This window comes from Rana temporaria, chromosome 3, assembly GCF_905171775.1.
Source record: "Rana temporaria chromosome 3, aRanTem1.1, whole genome shotgun sequence".
Lineage (NCBI taxonomy): Eukaryota > Metazoa > Chordata > Amphibia > Anura > Ranidae > Rana > Rana temporaria.
The window spans coordinates 247,438,403-247,462,410 of record NC_053491.1 but is presented as its reverse complement, the minus strand read 5'-3'; the positions used below and the strand labels follow the sequence as shown (position 1 = coordinate 247,462,410).

The 24,008-nt window shown below is 43.8% G+C and overlaps 1 protein-coding gene across 2 annotated transcripts in view; it reads right to left on the bottom strand.

The window, feature by feature from the left end:
• Nucleotides 1-24,008, bottom strand: part of CPEB4 (cytoplasmic polyadenylation element binding protein 4) — a 128,091-nt gene that overhangs the window by 10,018 nt on the left and 94,065 nt on the right. For both annotated transcript variants that reach the window (XM_040344552.1, XM_040344553.1), the window contains 5 exons: nt 23,117-23,290; nt 10,228-10,317; nt 7,485-7,603; nt 3,548-3,662; nt 631-812 (listed from right to left, as the gene is read on the bottom strand). In XM_040344552.1, the coding sequence (XP_040200486.1) occupies nt 631-812; nt 3,548-3,662; nt 7,485-7,603; nt 10,228-10,317; nt 23,117-23,290 (680 nt within the window). The remainder of the gene's footprint in view (nt 1-630; nt 813-3,547; nt 3,663-7,484; nt 7,604-10,227; nt 10,318-23,116; nt 23,291-24,008) is intronic.

The following is a 24,008-nucleotide window of genomic DNA, read 5'->3' as shown; positions in this document are numbered from 1 at the left end:
TATTCCCCCCAAAGCTCTGATGTCATCAAACACATTATCAGTGAAGATGCTGAGGGCCTGCTCACAACCTGGAGCTATGGAAAGTGCTGGCTGCTGGGGATTGAGGAATAAGACACTACAGCGTATTCCTCTACCTTCAGACTTAATGAGCAGTTAACCCTTATAATACGGGGTCATCCACTGCAAGAGTATTTATTTTTTATTTATTTTTTAAAAGTCCCGGGGCTCAGTTTTAAATATATATATATATATAAAAAAAAAAAATAGAATAAAGATATTCCCAGGCATCAGCACCTGGCTTCATGAAGTATCCCAGGGAGCATAAAAAATCCTTTAGATTTGCAGAAAAACTGAGAAAAAAAATGAGCATATTGGGAGCCCACAAGCTGAGGCTGAAGGCAGCAGTACAGTCAGTAACTGCAGATATGAGAAACTAACGAAAACAGCTGATGCACAGTGGTGCATCGAGGCCACAAGAGATCAGTTGTTTCTAGTACAGCCTCCGCCTTTTCTCCCTCTGTGTAAGAAAAAAACAAAATCTAAATAATACAGCCCTAAAACCTATGTGAAGAAATCCCAACATTCTCTACATTTATATCCGTACAAAAAAATATAAAAAATGTAGCTCACCCGCTTATCGATCTCTCCATGCTGCAGCTGAACAAAGCGGGCACTGATAGCAGCTATATAACTCTGTTGATTAGAAAAGGCAACACGCCCTGCTCCTTTTGGGTATTTCAGCTCAGGGTCTGTGTCTATGCCAGCATAGCATACTCCTCCATATAGGCGATCCATTATCATTGCCAACTCCACTGTAACAAAAAGCAACAAACATAAGATAATTTATAGTGGACGTAAACCTAAAAGGAGAACTAAAAGCACAATTTTTATTTATTTTTTAATAGAGCAAGGGTTATAAGACCTGTATTTGTATGCCATCTGTGTCCCAATGTGGGGATTTCCCTTCACTCCCTGTCCCATAGCCAAAACAGGAAGTAAGGGGGAAATCTCTTAAAAATTAGGAAATCCCCAGTTGTCACCAGGGTCACTGGAACTAGTGTCCCCATTGGAACATTTCTCTTCTATTCCTGTTCTGGGGAAAACCCAAAATTTGGAATTTTCTTCTACTTTTGCTTTCTGAAATATGGTAAACAGGGCAAATAAAGAGCATGAATCCCCCCCAATAGGGAAACAGAGAAATAAAAGCTTGAAAAGTGTTCTAATCCTAATGCTAGATTTACCTGGTGGCTTGTGTTGGCAACTGCTTTGCATGGTTTGTGCTGATCAAAGCACTAAAAGTTTTTTCTTTAGTCATACTTTAAAAAGCATAAATTCACCTTTGGGAACATGTTACATGCTCTACTCCTTTTTAGGGTGGATCATGTAACATGTTCTCGCTTCTACAGCCTCTTCCTGATCCCCCTGACCTTCTCCCGACACCTGCAATTTGCCACACAGCCGAGGCATTCATTCAGGCTTGGTTCACACCTATGCAGCTTGCGTTTTTTTTCACACTCCTTTTTGAAGCCCTTATAATTAGTTTCCACTCCATTTCCATTGAAATCTATGGAACCAAACAACCTACTGCAGGATGAAAAGTTCCTGACCTTTTCCAAAATATGCATCAGTGAAAAATTCACAGATGTGAAAGAGGCCCATAAGAAACCATATTAAATGGACTGTAGTGCGTTTCTGCAAAACAGAAAAACACATGTGTGAACCAGGCCTCACAGAGTCCTGTAAATGAATGAACTACAAGCACTGACAGCCTTTGCGGCTGACGGCTTGTAGTTTTTAATGAACTACCAGGGCACTGGTGAGTGCTTCAGTATTTCATTGATTCTTCCTGTTATTCAGCAACTGCCTGCCCGTAAGAGGTATTGGAAGACAGCTACATGGACAGTCTGCAGGAGCCTAAAATTGCACACATGATCGCTGGTGCAATGCTTTACAGGCCCCTATAAAAAATAAAAATATATTTTACCTGCAAAAAATGTGCATTTATTTTTTAGAAAGGTGAACTTATGCTTTGACTTCTTGATATTTCGCTTGCTAAAACAGTGTGTATCAAACAATTTCTCAAGCCAGAGTCGAAACATAACCTTCCTTTCCCTTTTACCTGTTCCAAACTGTTTTATTTTGAATTTTTTAAAACTGCCTTAAGGAGCTGCTTCAACAACTCCTTAGCCAAGATATCGCCAATATCAGAACATTTAGGCATTGCTAGTGTACTCAGAAAAGTAGAACTTTTTTGGCTATAGTTTTCCTATGGATCACAGGAGTGAAGTTAGCTTTGCATTCCTGTGACCTGTTTTCAGCCAACGTCACTCAGCCAGATCAGGCATGGGAAAGATCCCAACTTTACAGTCACAATCCACCCAGATGCCTGGATCGGCAACTGGCTCAGCGGGCCGCTTGGACACCAAGTGAGCAGCTCCCTCCCCTTCCACAGCCCAGTGCTCCAGTGAGTGCTGGAGAGGCAGAGCTGAAGACAGAGTCAGTGGTCTTTGATCGCTCAGTTCTCAGTCTTCGAGGCGGCAAGGACAGCTGCAGCTGGGATCGGAGCTGCAGCCATCTAGGTCAGTATGATTGTTTGTTTATTTTTTAAAAAGCCATTCTTCCCTTTTACCCGTCTATTTGCTTATTACAGTGTCTGTTGAAAGCACATTAAGCAATGGTAAAATACTTCCATAACAGCCCAAATGGTCAATAAGCAGTTTGATGCATATTTCCACTCACCAGCCTTAGCTGGAAAGAGGCTACAGGGTGGTGTAAATGTGTGGTCTTGTCTCAACTAAAAACACTTGTTAATGGAAATGATGCATAGTCAATGTCAGAGCCAATACATACAGACATGAAATGGCTGAAAGGTTGAGGAAACAAAAGAAAGTATTGTATGAAGAAAAAAAAAAATCCCCAAATTCCAAAGCTAGGTTTACCTGGTGGCTTATGTTTGCAACTGCTTTGCACGGTTTGTGCTGATCAAAGCACAACAGGTGCAGACCTTCTGATTATCTCCATTGCAGAAGAAACGAGTGTTGCCCACTGCCCAACTGATCATTTTCAAACTCTAACAATTCTTATTACATGCCTCTAACAAAGTTACATCGATCTGTGACATTAACTGGATCAATTTCCTCTCTGAATTAATCATGGAGCTTTAGAAAGAAAATACCCTGCTGAAATATTTAAGTGGAGTTCAGTGCATGGCTACATAGGTTTAATCTTTTGCAGTGTCAGTCACCATGTAGAGATCAGTTACTGGATTGCACATACAACCTTGACTCTGCAAAAGGATAGACCAAGTAAAGCATGCATCAACTAAACTATGCATGAATAGGTCAGATCTTTCCATCTTCTCAGTGAGCGTCAACATCTGTTTGATCATCTGTCTGGGGAAACCTGTCACTCTAAAGACTACAGCTGAAGGACAATCAAATGATACTTTAATATAACCAGATAAGGACAATATGTTATAAAATAGGCTTCACACATTAAAAACAAACACTTGTACACAAGGCCTTAAATAAAAAAATTAAAAACATACCAGCTCGAAGAGGCCTGGGGACACCGCCAACAAAGATAGTCTTCCTTGGGTCAAGAGGTTGTGAGCCATCCATCACAAAGTCACTGTCGCTGAGATTCCAGGGCCGGATTTGAACCTATTAAATGGCATGGTAAAAATTCCATAAGCTCAACAAATGAAAACAATCTGTTTTAGGATGTGGCGCAGGATTAAAATAGCCACACTTGTGCAGAGACCTGCATTTTTCTGCATTGGAAAACCATAGTTCACAGCAAGGCCACAAAGTAAACCATTGTTTTCTATGTGCCCTGTTCACGCTTTGGGTGAGCTGTGGTGCGGAAGTCTGCAATGTCTGCATTTTTCCATCTCGTAGCACAACTCACCCGCAGTTCCATTTCTCGCTGCTTGGAATGAATGAAAATGTCACATTTCAATAAAGTAAAAAAAAAAAAAAAAAAAAAAAAAAACATGCTCTAGGTTTCAAATTCGCTGCGGGCCACAACCAAGACTTCCTGCAACGTGGCGTTTTACCACACAGGAAATGTGAACCAGCCCCAATACACAGCCTGGAACAGCTACAACTTAGGAGGTGAGAACCATGGCTTTAAAAATTAAGATGTAATGCAGTGTTGTGTTTAGGTTATCGAATTGCAAAAATACTTTTGCTGGAAACAGGCATTTCACAAAGCTGCATTTGTAACTTTTCAAACTAAGAGTACAAAGAGTGACCAGCGAGGTAACCCAGAGCAACCGATCAAACTTCACCTTTCTGGAAAACATGACTACCTAGATACTGCTCTTTCTCTCTTTAAAAAAGCTCAAATGCATACTGTGCTGTAGTGCTTTAGGCCTCATTCACACTGGACGTTTTTACACACATTTGCCTTTAGCAGCATTTGACAGGATAGCTTAGAAGCAGCAGAAAAAAAACCTCTGCCAATGTGCCCAGGAGCAGCAGAGTTTGGGTAGAGAATAAGACGTGCAAGTTATTTATTCTGGCTGATGAAATGTACCAATACCCAAAACACTTGACGCGGCTGGACATGTTACACACTTTTACAAAACCGCTCCTGCCAGAAGGAAGGCTTCAAGGAGAGTTTAGAAAACATTGTGGGGTAGATTCAGGTAGGGGCGCGCACTGATACGGCGGCGCAGCGTATCGTCTTTACGCTACGCCGCCGTAAATTACAGGAGCAAGCGATGTATTCACGAAGCACTTGCTCCGTAAGTTGCGGCAGCGTAGCGTAAAAGGGGCCGGCGTAAGCGCACGTAATTCAAATGATCCGGTAGGGGGCGCGGATCATTTAAATTAGGCGTGTTCCCGCGCCAAACGTACTGCGCATGCGCCGTCCCTAAAATTTCCCGACGTGCATTGCGGTAAATGACGTCGCAATGATGTCAATGGTTTCTACGTGAACGTAAATGGCGTCCAGCGCCATTCACGAACGACTTACGCAAACGACGTAAAATGTTCAAATCCCGACGCGGGAACGACGTCCATACTTAACATTGGCTGCGCCTCCTAATAGCAGGAGCAACGTTACGACGAAAACGACTTACGCAAACGACGTAAAAAACTCCTGCCGGGCGCACGTACGTTTGTGAATCAGCGTAAGTATGTAATTTGCATACTCTACGCTGACAACTACGGAAGCGCCACCTAGCGGCCAGCGTGAGAATGCACCCTAAAATACGACGGCGTAAGAGACTTATGCCAGTCGTATCTTAGGCTAATGTCGGCGTATCTAGCTTTCTGAATACAGAAAATAGATACGCCGGCGCAGCTTTGGAATTACGCAGCGTATCTATGGATACGCCGGCGTAATTATTTCCTGAATCTACCCCTCTGTGTTCATGAGGCTCAATTTTTTTTTCTACACTTGGGATAGAGTGGGGAAGGGTTTAAACTGTTTTTTTTTTTTTTTTATTACTATTACTATCCCCAGCATAAAAAGTATTCACATACAGTATCTCACAAAAGAGTACACCCCTCACATTTTTGTAAATATTTTATTATATCTTTTCACATGACAACACTGAAGAAATGACACTTTGCTACAATGTAAAGTAGTGAGTGTACAGCTTGTATAACAGTGTACATTTGCAATCCCCTGCAATCCCCTCAAAATACCTCACACAGCCATGAATGTCTAAACCGCTGGAAACAAAAGTGAGTACACACCCCTAAGTGAAAATGTCCAAATTGGGCCCAATTAGCCATTTTCCTTCCCCAGTGTCATGCGACTCGTTGCAAGGTCTCAGGTGTGAATGTGGAGCAGGTGTGTTAAATTTGGTGTTATCACTCTCACTCACTGGTCACTAGAAGTTCAACATGGCAACTCATGGCAAAGACTTCTGAGGATCTGAAAAAAAGAATTGTTGCTCTACATAAAGATGGCCTAGGCTATAAGAAGATTGCCAAGACCCTGAAACTGAGCTGCAGCATGGTGGCCAAGACCATATAGCGGTTTACCAGGACAGGTTCCACTCAGAACAGGCCTCGCCATGGTCGACCAAGGAAGTTGAGTGCACGAGCTCAGCGTTATATCTAGAGGTTGTCTTTGGGAAATGGACGTATGAGTGCTGCCAGCATTGCTGCAGAGGTTGAAGGGGTGGGGGGGGGTCAGCCTGTTAGTGCTCACACCATACGTCGCACACTTCATCAAATTGGTCTGCATGGCTGTGATCCCAGAAGGAAGCCTCTTCTTAAGATGATGCACAGGAAACAGTTTGCTGAAGACAAGCTGACTAAGGACATGGATTACTGGAACCATTTCCTGTGGTCTGATGAGACCAAGATAAACTTATTTGGTTAAGATGGTGTCAAGCGTGTATGATGGCAACCAGGTGAGGAGTACAAAGACAAGTGTGTCTTGCCTACAGTCAAGTATTGTTGTGGGAACATCATGGTCTGGGGCTGCATGAGTGCTGCCGGCACTGTAGAGCTACAGTTCATTGAGGGTGACACGAATGCCAACATGTACTGTGACATACTGAAGCAGGGCATGATCCTCTCCCTTCGGAGACTGTGCCGCAGGGCAGTATTCCAACATAACGACCTTAAACACACCTCCAAGATGACCATTGCCTTGCTAAAGAAGCTGAGGGTAAAGGTGATGGACTGGCCAAGCATGCCTCTAGACCTAACCCCTATTAAGCATCTGTGGGGCATCCTCAAAGGAAGGTGTAGGAGCACAAGGTCTCAAACATCCAGCAGCTCTGTGATGTCATCATGGAGGAGTGGAAGAGGACTCCAGGGGCAACCTGTGAAGCTCTAGTGAACTCCATGCCCAAGGGGGTTGAGGCAGTGCTGGAAAATAATGGTGGCCACACAAAATATTGATATTTTTGACCCAATTTGGAAATTTTCATTAGGGGTGTACTCACTTTTGTTGCCAGCGGTTTAGACATTGATGGCTGTGTGTTTTAGTTATTTTGAGGGGACAGCAAATTTACACCGTTTTACAAACTGTACACTCACTACTTTACATTGTAGCAAAGTATCATTTCTTCAGTGTTGTCAAATGAAAATATATAATAAAAAAAATTCAAAAATGTGAGGGGTGTACTCACCTTTGTGAGATACTGTACATAATTACCAAGAAAAAGCGCATCTTGCACACAAAAAATAAATATCTGATGTTTTCATCTATAGAACACAGTAGGCATTACAGCTAATAAGCTCATCACAAGCAGAATATCGAAAAGACTTTGAAGGCTGGCCTCATCGTGCAATGAAGAGGATCTTGTGAAGTGTACTTGAAGCTGTCAAGCACAGTACAAGGTAGGACGTTCCACCCAGTTAAAGCTTTCAAGTTCCCAGGTAAACACTGGAGGTGTTTGAAATGAAGATTTCTTTAGTGAACTCAGCCATTTAGGTGGTACTTTTACTTCAAACTCGGCTAGTACAAGTGACTACAAAGAAAAAAAGATGACAGTCTGTACAATGAATACTCACAGGCTTGTCTTTAATGGTAGGGCTCGACACACAGAGATAGAGCTTACTATCCTCTTCAATGCAAGCATCAATCAAAGCCTGCACAGAACTTTCGTCTTGAAACAGTAGAAATGCATAGCCTGGATTAAAGGGAAACATTAACTTTAACCTTCAACAACAACTCTGTATTTTACATTATTGCCATTATACCATTGCAAACTGCATTGAAGACACTCCAAACAGCTTCTCAAACCTTCTATACGAGTGCTGCAATGATTCACAATGGATTAATGTTGTACTTATTCCACAAATCAGAAATTGTCAGCACATCACATGCTCAATGTCATGGTCACACAACAAGCAGTGCACATTTTTGGAGCTCTAACCAGTTTCCTCCTTAAACAGTGATGCCACTGTTTGCCACATGAGAAAGCTGGTTAGAGCTCATGTCTGGCCATAGGATATGCTGGAGATTTCAACAATTTCTATACCCTAGCAAAGTCCTGAAACGTTAAAATCATACATTTATTGTGTTTGCCTGCTTTAGAGGAGAAAAAAAAAAAAAGAACACACAATCATTTTATATCTCTTTGAGGTATTTCATCATCCTCTTAAAGCAGTAAATGAGATTTGGCTGTACCTTCTCGTATGGATCACAGGAGTGCAGTTTGTCCTGTACTCCTGTGACCCATTTTTAGCCGACAGCAGGCTGAAGCTCGCCATCGGCTGACGTCACAGGGTCAGTGCAGGCTGCAGAAAGATCATGATCATCATTTGGTCAGGATCCACCCAGGAGTCTGGACCGGCACCTGGCTCAGCCACTCAGTGAGCCAAAGAGCCTGAGCCATCCGCTCCTGCCCTCTTCACAGCCCAGCGCTCCAGGGGTGGGGCAGAACAGAGAGCTGGTGACTGACAGTCACCAGCTCAATGAGCACCAAGTGATCAGCGTTGTTTGATCGCTCAGTTCTCAGTGTTAGAACCAGCGGTTGACCAATGCTGCATCCACTCCGGCAAGTAGGATTTCTTAAATAAAAAAATAATCCCAAACTTCTCTTAACTTCATGTTTCTTGTAAAAACATTTCATTTGGACCAAGCTGGTCCATATAAATGACTTGCTTCACTTACAGATGTGCCTATGAGCTATATTAACTGTATGTAGCACCAGCTACGTACTCTATCTATCCCGCTCACAGAATAAAATAGAGAGAGTCAGGCTAAGCATTGCTCAGCCATTCACAGGAAGTCTTGTATTTCATCAATGAATACCAATCCTGCTGACAGCAAACCGCACTGCATACAGTATGTAGCTGAGGCTACATACTATTTATACAGCACTCCCAATAGGCACATGGGTTAGTAAAGCAAACTGTTTGCTTAGACCAGCTAGGTCCAAACAAACTATTTAAAAATCACAAGAAACCTGGAGTTGAGCTTTAACGCTCACCTTCAGGCATAAAAATGTTTTAATACAATTATACAATAGCCACAAAGACTCTAAATCCACTTTGTGTGCATCAAATGCCTTTGCAGATCCAGTCTATCCAATAAAGTAGCATTGATTGTGCAGAAAGCAGAACTGTGGGAGGGGCCCAGAAAATCCACACACTACAGGCTGCCTGTAAAAAACTACAGGAGGGGGAAATGCAGGACAAGTCACTGGGCACAAGAGAGCAACAATGACTATTACAGGAAGCGCCTGCACAGAGGCAATTCTCACAATCGATTACTGACAGATCTGAGATATACACAAAGTACACCAAGATTCAAAAAAGAATACACATGCCTCTCGTATTTAGACAAGGATCACCTTTAAAGCAGTATTAAACCAAAAAGTAAACATTATATTGGATCTTACCAATTGTGTGGGCTGCATTAATTTCCATTTTTAGCCTATAGTTATCCGTTTTTCAAAAGCACAAGCTCTCCAGCAGAATGTATCAGTTTACATGAATGGGATAAACACACCAAACACTGGCAGAGGTGAATAAAATGATCAGCTTTTGTTTAATCACGCAAAACATTTTATCCCAAAAAGGAAAAATGTTTGCTGTAAATTATAAAAAGTGTGAGCTGGAGTTTGGCCTCAATTAGTGTATCTAAATCTGACAATGCCCCCCGCGTTCATTCATCCATAGTTGTGTCTCACTAATACTTGGTGTGTTACTGGTCAGATCACCAGGTGAAAACAGGCAAAAAAAGCCAAAAGGAATGAAAATGAATGTAGCTACCAAAGCAAATGATTGGTAAGCTAATAAAATACATTTTTGGTTTGGGGTTTAATACTGCTTTATAGTAAAGCAGTCAGAAAAACATGCAGTCAAAACCAAGTATATAAGCAACTAAAATGACATGCAAATCTTGACTTTTTCTGGCAAAGTTAGGTTTGGTTCTGTCAATAAAGCCTTACTATTGATCCCTTTATAAGGTGGTTAGGATCGCTGACCAAAAGGAAAACATTGTGGCATTGGACAAAGTTCCATATTTACAAATTTGCATTTAAAATTTAGCTATTTATATTTTGGATCTACTGATCAATTTGGCATGTGGCTTTCACAGAAGGAAATTGCTACATCTGTATTTTTATCTGCACATGCTCCGCTAGCACTGGTTGGGTTTTTCTTACGTCATTACCTCTGGCACTGGTTGGGTTTTTCTTACGTCATTACCTCTGGCAAGATATATCTTTCCAAACATATTGAAAAACTCACAAAAGCACCAATAAATATTTGCAAATTAGCCTGACACCAGTAACTGGTCACTTACCTTTGGGAGGAAAGTAAGATTTGCTTTCTGCTTTGTGTGGCCAATCAACAATCAAAGGGCCAAACCGACGGAAACTAGCAGTGATTTCATCTGAAACAAAAAGCATATAGAAACAATAAACCTCATCATATACTACACGTTCTCAAAGCTAAATGAATGCCTGTATGGAGTATTTACAAAGCAACAGTATGCCCTTAAATAAAGCAAAGTGCAGTTCACTATAGCTCAATACTCTATATACCGTATTTATCGGCGTATAACACGCACCCCAATTTAAGAGGGAAGATTCAGGGAAAAAAAAAGTTTATTTTTTCTTTAAATGGACCACTTAGAAGCAAAATAATGGTATCTGAGCATCAATGCAGCCTGATCTGTGCCCATCTGCAGCCTCAGTGCAGCCAGATCTGTGCCCATCTGCAGCCTCAGTGCAGCCAGATCTGTGCCCATCTGCAGCCTCAGTGCAGCCAGATCTGTGCCCATCTGCAGCCTCAATGCAGCCAGATCTGTGCCCATCTGAAGCCTCAATGCAGCCAGATCTGTACCCATCTGAAGCCTCAGTGCAGCCAGATCTGTGCCCATCTGCAGCCCCAATGCAGCCAGATCTGTGCCCACCTGAAGCCTCAATGCAGCCAGATCTGTACCCATCTGAAGCCTCAATGCAGCCAGATCTGTGCCCATCTGAAGCCTCAATGCAGCCAGATCTGTGCCCATCTGAAGCCTCAATGCAGCCAGATCTGTGCCCAATCTGAAGCCTCAATGCAGCCAGATCTGTGCCCATCTGAAGCCTCAATGCAGCCAGATCTGTGCCCATCTGCAGCTTCAGTGAAGCCTGATCTGTGCTCATCTGCAGCATTGATCTTCAATGCAGTTTAATTAGTGCCCATCTGCAGCCTATAAATTTATCAAAATGCTCTGCCTATTCAGTGCCAATCTGCAGTTTTTACCTTTTAATGTTAGATCATCTCTGTTGTCACCAAGGGAAGAGGGGGAGCGAGAGTGCCACGGAATTACATAGAGCTGCAATCTCCTTCCTGTGTACCCGGCGCTCAGTCACTCACAGCCACGCCTCCTGCCCCTGCTCATATGATAGACAGTACAGTAGTCCAATGCGGGGCCAGGAGGCGTGGCTGTGTGTGACAGAGCGCCGGATACACATGAAGGAGATCACGGCTCTATGCAATTCAGCGGAGCTCGCTCCTCTTCCCTCAGGGATCAGCGTATAACACACACCCACGATTTCCCCCTGATTTTAAGGGGAAAAAAGTGTGTGTTATACGCCGATAAATACGGTACATATTATCAACCCACTACATTTTGTTTTGTAGCGGACCACATTGTCTGTCAAGTTTATGCAGCACACTTTGTCCTCAAATGCCACCTTACAGGTCCTACCAATATGTGGAATAATATTTCCCAAGTACATTCCCTACCCAAGGCCTAATGCACACTGGTTTATTGTAAACACCATTTCTCCTAAAAGGAGAAAATCAACGGTATAAACTCTCCTAAGCTGCGCCTTTTCAAACTAGTTTAGCAGAGTTAAACAGTGTTTGGGCGTTTATTCAATTGGCAAGAATTTTTATTTATTCTGGCTATTGAAATAAACACTCCAGTGCTAAACGCGCCTAGCGTTTAGGCTTGTTTTTACCACGTTACATAGTTATGTAGCAGGCGAGGTTGAAAAAACAAAAACAAAAAAAAACCCACAAGTTTAACCTATGTGTGATTATATGTCAGTATTTCCTTGTATATCCCTGTATGTTGTGGTCATTTAGGTGCTTATCAAAATAGTTTTTTTGAAACTATTGATGCCCTCGCTGAGACCACCACCTGTGGAAGGGAATTTCACATCCTTGCCACTCTTACAGTAAAGAACCCTCTACGTAGTTTAAGGTTAAACCTCTTTTCTTCTAATTTCAATGAGTGGCCACGTGTCTTGTTAACCACTTAAGGACCGCCTCCTGCACATATACGTCGGCAGAATGGCACGGCTGGGCACAAGCACGTAGAGGTACGTCCTTTTTTAGTGCCGAGCCAGCTGGTGCGCTACCGCGAACACGGACCTAAGCTCCGTGACCGCAGGACCCGTTCACCGCTGGAGTCCCGCGATCGGTCCCCGGAGCTGAAGAACGGGGAGAGCTGTGTGTAAACACAGCTTCCCCGTTCTTCACTGTGGCGCTGTCATTGATCGTGTGTTCCCTTATATAGGGAATCACAATCAATGACATCGCACCTACAGCCACACCCCCCTACAGTTAGAAACACAGATGAGGTCATACATAACCACAAGGGGCGCTGAAGGGGTTAACTTCCAAACTGCAATTGTCATTTTCACAGTAAACAATGCATTTTAAATACATTTGTTGCTGTGAAAATGACAATGGTCCCAAAAATGTGTCGAAAATTGTCCGAAGTGTCCGCCATAATGTCGCAGTCATAAAAAAAAAAAAAAAAAAAAAAAAAAATAAAAAGCCGATTACAGCCATTAGTAGTAAAAAAAAAAAAAAAATACAAATGCAATAAAACTATCCCCTATTTTGTAAACGTTATAAATTTTGCGCAAACCAACCGATAAACGCTTATTGCGTTTTTTTTTTTTTTTACCAAAAATAGGTAGAAGAATACGTATCGGCCTAAACAGAGGAAAACATTTGACTGACAGCAGCTTTCCTCTCGGGGATCTGTGAGAACCGAGCCAACGGCAAAGTTTGGTGGCTCGGTTCTCAGTGCACAGGCAGCGGGGGACAGCTGGAGCATCAGTTTGATGCTCCATCCATGAGGCAAGTATAACTAGCCGAAAAAAAAACCATACTTCCCTTTTAAAATGCATAGGGACAGCACCTGTTTGTCCCAGTGCCATTTTAAATCTGCACCCAGGCTCAACTGCTCCTGCAGGTCCCAGCAATTTCTAGCATTAGAGTCAGTCACAATCATCCAGCAATAGATCACTATTAGAAGTAATCTGCATGGAAATTCTGATCCATATCTCAACTCCATGAGAAAGTGTAAAGAAGAAAAAAAAAAAAAAGTGAAAAATTCAAATGTATATATTGTGGGCGTAAACGCTCAAGTGAAAGCAATGGTGGTTATTTACCAAGGGCAAATCCACTTTGCACTGCAAGAGCACTTGAAAGTGCAGTCGCTGTAGATCTGAGGGGGAAGATCTGAAGTCATGAAATTTTTTATCGATTGCAACCATGTGAAAAAGTCACTGCTGTGCCAATTTGTGCCTATGTTAGCATAACATTAAGATAGTTAGGTTGGGTTAACAGTTTAGCAAACCGTTTTTGTTTTTCCTCAGTGTGCCGCAATGTAGCGTTGAACAGTTAATAGCCGAGGTTAAAAAAATAAATAAAACGACACAGATCTATAAAGTTCAACGTGCAAGCGCTTGTGAGATTTGTGTCGTTGATCCAGAGAAAGGCCAAACCACCCCTGCATACACACCTCCAGTCTGTTGTTGGAAAGAAATAAAAGCATCGTGGCCCCATAGTGGGGGGGGGGTCAGATAAATCTCCATAAACCTATAAAAATTAAGGAATTCCCCACTATGCGGACTCCTTTATATATTGTGATAATAGTCTGTCCTTAGGCACCTCATCTCCAGAGAAAATATAATATAACATGTAACGGGGGTCCTTTAACCCTTTTATCAAATTCATTGCCCTTCTCCGTGCTGAACCACAATGCTTTATAAAAGGGGTAGGGCATTATGAATTTCTCTACTAAATATTCTGTTGGCTGTTAGCTGTGGATTAGTATTGCTGTTGCCAAGTGTGATCTAGGACCACATATTTTCCAGATGGAAAAGGGAAATTAAGCTTTCCTAAAGTAAAATACACATGTTCACATTGAGCTTTACCAGTATAGCAAGTTACAATAAAGTCACACTAATGTTATACGGTTTTAAATCAGTCACTTTGTTAATTATATTTTGCAATACATTTATGAGATTGAGCAAATTACTTAAACATTGTGCTGGGAAAATATACAAGATTCTTTTTTTTTTTTTCCAAATTGTTAATTTTTATTTAAAGATCAAGGATATAAAAAAAATACATTTATCCACATTTTCTACAAAATTCAAGCCCCATCTATCCTGCAAAAATAAAAAACCTGCCAGGAGTCAAACGCACTGGATCTCAAGGGGTATAAAAGGGAGAAAGGCCCAGGGACTCAAGCAGTTAAAAACACACACCACTTACGACCCAGTGCTTTAGATGGGGATATGGCGGGGTATAGCCTCAGCACTTTTCTCTTTCATTACAATTTAGAAACTTTCTGTATTTAGATTTGTACAGTGTGGAATATTAAAGAGCAAAAACGGTGGTGCAGATCACTTACTCTGAAGATTACCTACAGCTATGCGATTGTTGATCGGGCACCTGTAAGCGCTCCGATGTTTCACATGAATAAAATGGGTAGTAGCACCTGGTATCTTGCTATGAATATTAGAAACACTGTATAAAACAATGTGATACAAAGCTCTCGTAACAGTGTCAGAAAAAATGTAACTGTGACTCTTTGGATCGATCATGACTGTCGACTAGGCAGCGATTGTAAAATTAACAATCACCACTGCTGCTGGCACAGGGTACCATTTAAAATGTCACTGGGGAAAACAGTGGTGTAACAATAGCCACAGCAGCCCATATGACTTCTATGGGGGGTGGCAGAAGACCCCATTAAAAGGCTTGATGAGGCAATTTTAACATAGAAAGTTTGTGTAAATATGAAAATAACACAGATCCAGTAGAGTATGATTAAGGATTGCAGAGGTTGCTCTTGAAACTGACCCTGTACACCATGTGAGACATTCCCAGGCAAGAAGACCTAACATCTCCCGAATCATTTGCCAGGTGATGCAGAGCCGATAGGTCTCCCTCCTCACTGCCTTTTTCAGCTCTGAAAATGCTGCACCACAAACATGTGCATTGCACAATCTAACATTTTTAGTGTGCTCAGTGATCGAAATTAAGTGGTGCCAAAATTGCTAGCAACAATGCGTTTTATTACAACAATTGCAACAATCGCTCTTAATGCATTGCTATTTGAATGCTGCTTTAATCACTGAAGGAGACCGATTTGTAGCAGAGCAAAACTCATTGTTGATGTACCATCTCTAGCAATTAAAAGGCTAGCTGCATCAGCCGCATTAGTGATATGCAGTAGAAAATTAACCTCTGCTACAAAATTGCACGCCTGACATCAGCCTATAAAGTGTAAGAGTAACAAAGATTGATTGCGATTGTCCAATTACAATTCTCTGGCCAAACAACAAAAATGAAGAACCATTTTAAACAAGCTCTTCAGTTTCACGGTTCCTTGCCAGCGTTTGTTTTCTCCCTCCTGAGATATGGGAATTCTATTAACGAAGGCAAATTAGATTTTGAAATCTCCAGATACGTTAATGAAGCCTTTTCTTGTCATTTCGTCTAACCTGCTAATCAGGTAGAACAAATACAGTCTCTGCTATTGTTTACACACACAAAAGACATTCTAGCATTTGCTTTTCCAAGAAGGAGAAATCTGTGATGTTAGTGCTGCTTTACCATGGGGGGAAATAAAGTGGACACGTATTGTGTTTAATCAACTAAACAACCAACCATTCATGTGTAATTTTTGTGTATTTTTCCATAGTCATAATATTATAAAAACAGATTCTATAAACTAGAAGTATTTCTAAAGCAAGCCATCCTATCTCTAAGCATAGGGAGCCAAAGGAATACTATATTAAGGACATAACCACGCATAGAGGCATTCTGACAGGTCTCATGTGCAAACTTCTTAAAGCAAACCTAGGATTTGTCCATTCATGGCTGTACAGGTTTGCTGTATAATGAAAAAAAAAAAAAAAAAAAAGTGTACGTAATCCCTCATAATTAACTTTTCTTATTTGCTCCCTTTTGGTCTACTAAATATATAATTGAAAGAATTTTGTTATGTGTTTGGCAAGTAAAAAATAAACAGAGCTCTCATTTGCAACTCCCTGTATTATCCCAAGACGTCCAATTTGTTTTGTTAGTTCTTGTCCCAGACTACAGAATAATTAACCTCTATGTCGTAGAGTTTAGCAAAACTGAAGGGTTTAAATCATTTAGCATAAATTTTTTTAAAAAAAATGGCCATGAAGGACATCACTCAGTCCACAAAAAATGTTATGGCATCAACAGGGCTTAGAAGTTTGGTGTATTTTACATAGTTACACAGTTAATCAGATTTTAAAAAAAATTCCCTAGTTCAACAAATTTCTGGCAGATTAACAGGTATTTTTTTTGTACCGTCACTGCAATTAAATACTTGGTACTTTGAATGGAGGAGCATGTGACAGTATTGTGCAAAATCGGCACGGTCTCAGATAAGTACATAGCTCTGCTATGGACTTTGGTAACCCAAAGCTTGCATACTGTAGGACTTGCTCTTCTATGTGCGTTCCTGGAGGTTAGCATTAAAGTGAACCGGTTATTCTGCCCTGCATAGACAACCACATATCATTTTAAACACTTTGAACCACAGCAGGGAGTCGTCACCTCTGCTCCAGATCCCAGCACCAAAAAATAGGATTTTTTGTACTCACCGTAAAATCCTTTTCTCTGAAGTCCATGGACGGACACAGCTCCTTAAATCTTGACAAGTGGGTTATGTTCCCTGTTTACAGGAGAGGACTAGGCAGAAACATGTTAAATAGTTAAATACATGTTACATTAACAGAGTTGAACAGCCCCGCCCAGGGGGCGGTCCCTCCAGACATAACCCTCCTCACTGCAGCTTGCAGCCTCAGTTCGTAACAAGCAGTACAAACCTAAAAAGGAGGGGTGGGAGCTGTGTCCGTCCATGGACTTCAGAGAAAAGGATTTTACGGTGAGTACAAAAAATCCTATTTTCTCTTATCGTCCATGGACGGACACAGCTCCTTAAATCTTGACAAGTGGGACGTCCCCAAGCAGTGTCAAAAAACGAGGGGTGGGAAATATATCAGTAAAAACAATTTTAACTTCACCCCAAAACAAGCAGAGCTCCTCAACGGAGGAGGTGCAACTTTAAACAGCCGCCGGCAAAAACTAGCGGCTGAAAAAAACATCATAAGATGCACTCACAGCAACCATGTAAGTTCTGGAAAAAGCGTGAACGGACGAGCAAATCGCCGCCTCGCACACCTGTGAGACCGACGCATGATGTCGGAAAAAAAAAAAATAAAAAAAAAAAAAAAAAAACCCAGGAAGCACCAATTGCCCTGGTCGAAAGTGCCGTGACCGGAAAGGGGGGCCCGCCCTTAGGAGCATAGGCCTGTATGACGGCCTGCCCGATCCACCGAGAAATGGTGGTCGACGAGACCGCCAGGCCCTTTTGTGGACCAGACACCGACACAAAAGAGAGTCAGAAGCTCCGAAATGGAGCCGTAGTAGGCTGGTATACCCGCAAAGCGCGTACCACGCCTAAAGTATGAAAGGCCGAAACCTCCTTCGGAAGAAGGGAAGGTCGCGGGCGCACCATCACCTAATCCTTATGGGGGATCAAGCATGGCGGCTTGCAAGACAAGACCGCCAACTCAGAAACCCCTCTAACAGAGGTAAAGGCCACTAAAGGGGCCACCTTCTGAGATAGTGTCAAGAGAAAATCTCTCTGATGTTTCCAAAAGGAAGGTTCCTGAAGAACCGAGAGCACCAGAGTCAAAACTCATGGGGGAAGAGATGGGCCAAGTGGGGAAAGTATATGACAAACCCCTTGCACACAAAAAAAGGGGACCCACCAGGGAACGGGCCGCAAAAAGGCCACTAAAAGAACACAGCCAAGGCTGAAATCTGCCCCCAAACGGTGCTTTAAGCAATTTTTAGATCCAATCCAAGCTTTAAAAACAGCAGGACCCTGGACATTGAAAGTACGCCCGTGGACGTCACTCCATCCCTTCGCACCAAGAGAGGTGCGACGGTAGATCCTCCGGAAGAAGACTACGGTGCCCTGTTGAGATGACCGAGTCAGACAGACCCTGGTCACCTAAAGTCTGGCTTCCAATAACCATGTTAAGCAAGTCAGTGACTGTACAACAGGAGGAAGTATGGGACCTTGAGACAGGAACCTCCTGCCCTGGCAATCGCCAGGGTGCCTCCGCTACCAGGCGCCCGATATCAGCGTACCAAGGACGCCGAGATTAATCTGGAGCGATTAGAATCATCGGGATCTCCTCAGCATCCACTCTGTGGAGCGGCCGAGGAAGCAACTACCATGGAGGAATGGCAAAAAATCACCGATACAGACAACACAGGGCCACCAGCGCGACTGACGCGTCTGTACAAGATCACTAGACCTGGCCACTAACTGACACCCTTGCGGCGGAGACAAGCTGCCAGGAGATCCATGCCATGTGAGGTTCACCTCCTGCAAGGGAGCCGAAACACCCCAAGCACAAAGACCAGTCGCCCTGGTCCAGCATCTGGCGACTCCAGTAGTCTGCCTGCCGGCATACCTGATGGTAGACTGAAGCCACGGCCGTGGCGTTGTCCGGCTGAAACCAGATTGGTCGACCACAAGGAGAAGCATAGCCTGATCGCCTAAAATAGTAGGACAATGAACAGTAGACAGCACCTGGTATTCCCAGGCGGTCTTCCACCAGGCACTAGCCAGGCCCGACCCTGGGTAGCTACCGAGACCAGACACATTCAAGGAGGTGTGGTCATAGGTCCCGCAAGTCCAGCGACTCAGGGCCGACTGGACCCCCCAGTTTTGTGAACCTCCAGGTTCACAACCCGTGAGCTGGCATTCGTCGTAAACACCGACCACTGGAAGGAAGGAACAACTTCCCGGACCGAAGAGTCGGGAATCTCTGTCACCAACTCAGAGAGACTCTGACTAGGTGGCGCACAGGAATCTAATGATTTCAGAGACAAGAGATTTTTACCACCTGGACAGTAGTTCCACTGGAAAACCAGGGTGTGGAACTGGGCATACAGTACCACCTTGAAGGAGGCTACCCACAGACCCTGAACCAGCAGGCGCCCGGAGAGAAGACCGATTGCGTGATGCCAATACCTTCTCCGCAGACTGAAGAGTCTGCAATTTCTCCAGGGGAAGAAGGACCTTTGCCACTGAGGAGTCTGGATCAACACTAGATACTCCAACGCTGAGTCGGAACCTAGCATGCCCATAATTTGAACCCTGGGTCGCACACATGTAGGGCAGGCTTGCTGCCACTGAGCTACACTTTCTGGCCTAAACGTTTAACATCCACCCGAATCTTCGGAGGGTCTGAATGGGAATAACCCATCCACTAGGTCGGAGACAGAAGCTGCTCTCAGAAGAAAGTCGTCAAAGTAGCCAATGAGGCAAAGCCTCGCTGTCCCAACAAAATTCAAATAAGTGCGAGCTCCTAGCTGAAAACCCATGGTGCTGACGCCAGATCAAAAGGGAGGGCCACAGGCTGACAGAGACCCTTCTCTCATCACGAAGCACAGAAAAAAACACTGTGACATGTGCAAAACGGGACATGCATGTATGCGTCCCTGATGTCCGAGGACGTCAGGACATCCCCCGGATGAAGCGCAGCTACTCTCGTCCTGCAGGAAAGGTAAAATTACCTTGCAGCTTAGCAAATCCCACACTGCCCAAGGCAGACCGACGTGCCGGGAGGGGAAGACACAAGGACAGAACTTTGTTCTGTGGATAGGAGGAAACCCTATCTAGTACTCCGAAGAGACCACCTCGCAGACCCACTAGTCGGAGAGCAGGGAGGTTTCACTGAATTGTGAACCTGCAAGCCGCCCCTCCCACCTAGAGACAGGGAGGGAAGGCTATATACATTGGCAGGATTTGGGTGCCGGCGTGATCGGCTTATGCACCCAGAGACAGATTAGTCCCCCAGCTGGGCCTTTGACGCCCTGGGAGGGTTGCCCCTAAATAATACACACACATAGTGTGTATGTATATTATGTAGGTGTATGCACACATGTCTTTGGAGGAAACCGGAGTACCCGGAGGAAACCCACACAGACACAGGGAGCGACAATGCAAGCTCCAGGCAGATTGGCGTCAGTGTGCAGATTGGCGTCAGTGTGCAGATTCGAACCAATGACTCTTTTGCTGCCAAGTAATGGAGTTAAGCACTACACCACCGTGTGCATAAAACCATTCTGAAACAGACGCCCTGGATAACAAGGGCGCAGCATTCAATGAAGCATCACAGACCTATATGAGGCCCTGGACCAGCTGGTCCGCTAGGCTAATAACCTCAGGAGAGAGTCGGTGCTCCTCCACTGTCTGGTGCAAAATGCTCACTCTGTGAGTTGTATACAGCACTAGGGGTCAGGACTACTCCAAGATGGCCGCCGAGCGTTCAGAACGCGGCCACAGGAAAAAGGCCAGCACAATGTAAGCTGCGCCATAGCGTGGCTACGACAAAATGGGCGCCAATGGGAGTTTTCAATGTAATTGAAAAATCTCCCAAAAAATAGCGCCAGCGACCACTGAGACCCCAGTGTAGTGGCCACAATAGGCCGCAAGCCAGACCCCAGCATGGTAAACATGGAACGGGTCAGTACTTCGGATCTTCTATCAGTCAGATCCATACAAGTAGGGGTTCCCGCCCGGCGGTGAGGGACTACAAAAGCCCTCAGTGGCTTTTCTCATTCCGCATCTCAGAAATGATCAAAGAAGGGCACAGAAGGAAAAAACCTATACAGCGGTCTGATTTGTGTGATCCAAAAAAGACCGAGCCCTCAGCGGAAACCCAGCTGCACTATGCAGCTTAGGAGAGTCCCTTGCAGCAGTAAAAAGCGCACCCATAAATGCCTTATTCTGCCTTTTTTTTTTTTTTTTTAACTAGGTACCTAGTCCATGGCTCCATAACAGAGCATTCCCCAGGGGATAGCGGGGGAAGGGGGCACTCTTTTACCACCCGCCCGCAGTCCACCCCCACCCTGGCACAAACTGTGTCCAGGACTAACAATAAAAACTCTGTGGGAATCACAGGTGCTAACACCTGCTGCCACCACCAGCATGTGGGGAAGGACCCAGATACTGACTCCAATATTTACATATAGTGTGTATTATAATATGCACACCTGTCCATACAAATAGACAAAGGCTCCTAGAGCCCTATTCAGGGCCTCTCACCCACTTGCTGCGCTGACCAGGGGTAACCAGGGGACTCCCTCAGGAGGAGACTGCACAGCGCTGCCTGTGAGGAAAAGAACCGTGAGGTAACTTTTGCAGGGACCTGTGTTTAAACAGGAAAAGCCTCATAGGGCTGTTTTATTTAAGGATAAGACACAGATACAGCATAAAAAGCAAAACCATTACAGGTGTCACCAATCAGTCAGCGTCTGCTGAAGTATAATCATAAACATCTGTGCTCATCACAGGGCTTTTTACCTCACAGGAAAGCCCAATACAAAAAAGAAAAAACACAGGCCAGATAACAGTCCCCTCAGGAAGGCCCCCTCCCCCCTGACAGCGGCAATGTTAGCAATGCAGCAAGGGAAAGGAGCAGGGAAGTAAGGGGAAGGGACCCCCGAACCCCAGGAATGCCCAGCTGTACCAACCCACCGAAGCAGGAGGGACTGTACTTACCCGTCCGAGCGAGGACTCGCTGACGCATTCCTGACAGACCTACAACCGCAATGGAGGTAGCTGTCGGCCCGGTCCACTGTGATTGAGGCAACACCACAGCTCAGTCATATGTGGACCTCGGAGCAAAGCTCACCGGCCACCTCAGGAGTCATGAGGTATGGCGTGGCAGACCAAGCCTCTTTGCAAAGGTGTGCCCACGCTTGCTGGTCGGACTGAGTAGACTACAAGGATCTATAATATCCAGCCTGTCTCTCAGCCAACAGTTGAAAGAAGATTCTTCAAGAAAAAGTAAAGTAAAATAAAATTTCTCCTCAGGGCGCTGGGCCCAAAGGGAGCCATACGTCCTTCTCCTTTGCTAGGCAGAACGAAACTGAGGCTGCAAGCTGCAGTGAGGAGGGTTATGTCTGGAGGGACCGCCCCCTGGGCGGGGCTGTTCAACTCTGTTAATGTAACATGTATTTAACTATTTAACATGTTTCTGCCTAGTCCTCTCCTGTAAACAGGGAACATAACCCACTTGTCAAGATTTAAGGAGCTGTGTCCGTCCATGGACGATAAGAGAAATACTAGTGTTCATAATAATCCTTCATTAGCTTTCCTAACAGAACAGCGCAACGCCTCCATTGCGTAAAAGTAAGGTCATCTTATCTGGAGACGTGTGCAGAATGGAATAAATTTAAATACTCGGAGGAGGGGAAAACCTTAATAGACGTAAATTTGTAAATTAACGAGACCTGGAGTTGGTGGGAACAGGGAGAGAGCGGTTGTCTCAGAGGGGTGGGGGGGTTCACCTTGTTTTTTTTTATTTTTTATTTTGTTTTGTTGCTTATTTTGGGTGGGATGGGTCAAGCAGAGGCAAACAAACTATAAGAAGGGACAGAGAGGAAGCCTCCCTGCCGTGGAGGGGACAGGGTGATTGGAAGCCCCAACAGGTAGAATGGGGTATGTGAAAGGACTATGAAGAATAATAGTACGAGAAGGGGGGGGGGGGGAGACTAGTGAAGATTATTAATAGGCAGATTCTGTTGTCAGGGAAAGGTAGATCACAGATAAAGGCAGAGGAGGTTATATGACATAGGAATGGTATAGAATGAATAACTGCGATATCTGTGATTTGTAAGGAAAGGTTATTTTTTCTGCTGTTTGTTTGCCTTAGAATCAAATAAAAAGATAAATATGAAAAAAGTAAGGTCATCTAATTTCAGTTTAAAAACAGAAGGCTTTCTGTACAGCCATCCACTGTTTAGTGAACATTGGATTTGATCATCCATAAGAGAAGACCCCCAAGTTGTAGCAATATACAAAAATGTTTGTAGAGGGTTCTCACCTTCATCTATGTCAGGTGGTAGGCCACCAACAAATACTTTGCGGGAATATCGTTCCACTCTTTCGCCGTTCTGGTGTGGAAAACAGTGAGGAGACCCCAAACCACTGTGCAAAGTTTGATCACTTCGGCCATCATCCAAAAAGCCATCTTCCATTGGAAATAGAGAGGACTGGCCTAGAAAACATAAAATGTAAGGTTTATTGAATGCAAACCAATAACATGCCAATCTGCAAGCTAACCATTTTTTTTTAAGCCATTATGAAAACGTAGCACTAGTACTTTTCCACGATGTGACAAGTTCGTATCACATGTTTGGCCCACACAAAAACCCTACTATGAAACTGCTTTCCCAGTCCTTCTGCAGTATCCACTCCTGGCGGAAAGTGCAACATTAATAAATAAAATGCTTGCCATGTGACTATTTTGGCAAAACGGAGATGAATTAAATCAGGTCCACTTAAATCCATCTACCGCAGAAATCTGAGGCAAAGCCCACAGAAAAACACAGAGCCGATTATCTTATTATAGGCATTTATTAGAGAGTGTCAACATATTACGATGGGTACACTGATCCCCTGCCAGAATACACAGATCAGTTCTTGCAGCCATTAACTGCAGGGGCTGAGCAAATGCTGGTTTTCCAACAAGATCGTTTCGACAGAAGACGGTCGTTAGACCAGCTTCTGTTGAACAGTTAGTAGTACACATGTATCGAAAGTTGGCTGGTTCCGGTTGGGCTTAATGCAGTACTTTACTTACTGTACTTTTACATCAGTCCCTGCCCTCAAGGAGCTTACAGTCCAAGATTCTTACCTTACATGCACATACATACTAGGGCCAATTGGTGCAGGATTGTCTTTGGAAAGCAGGAAGAAAGCAGAGAACCCTAAGG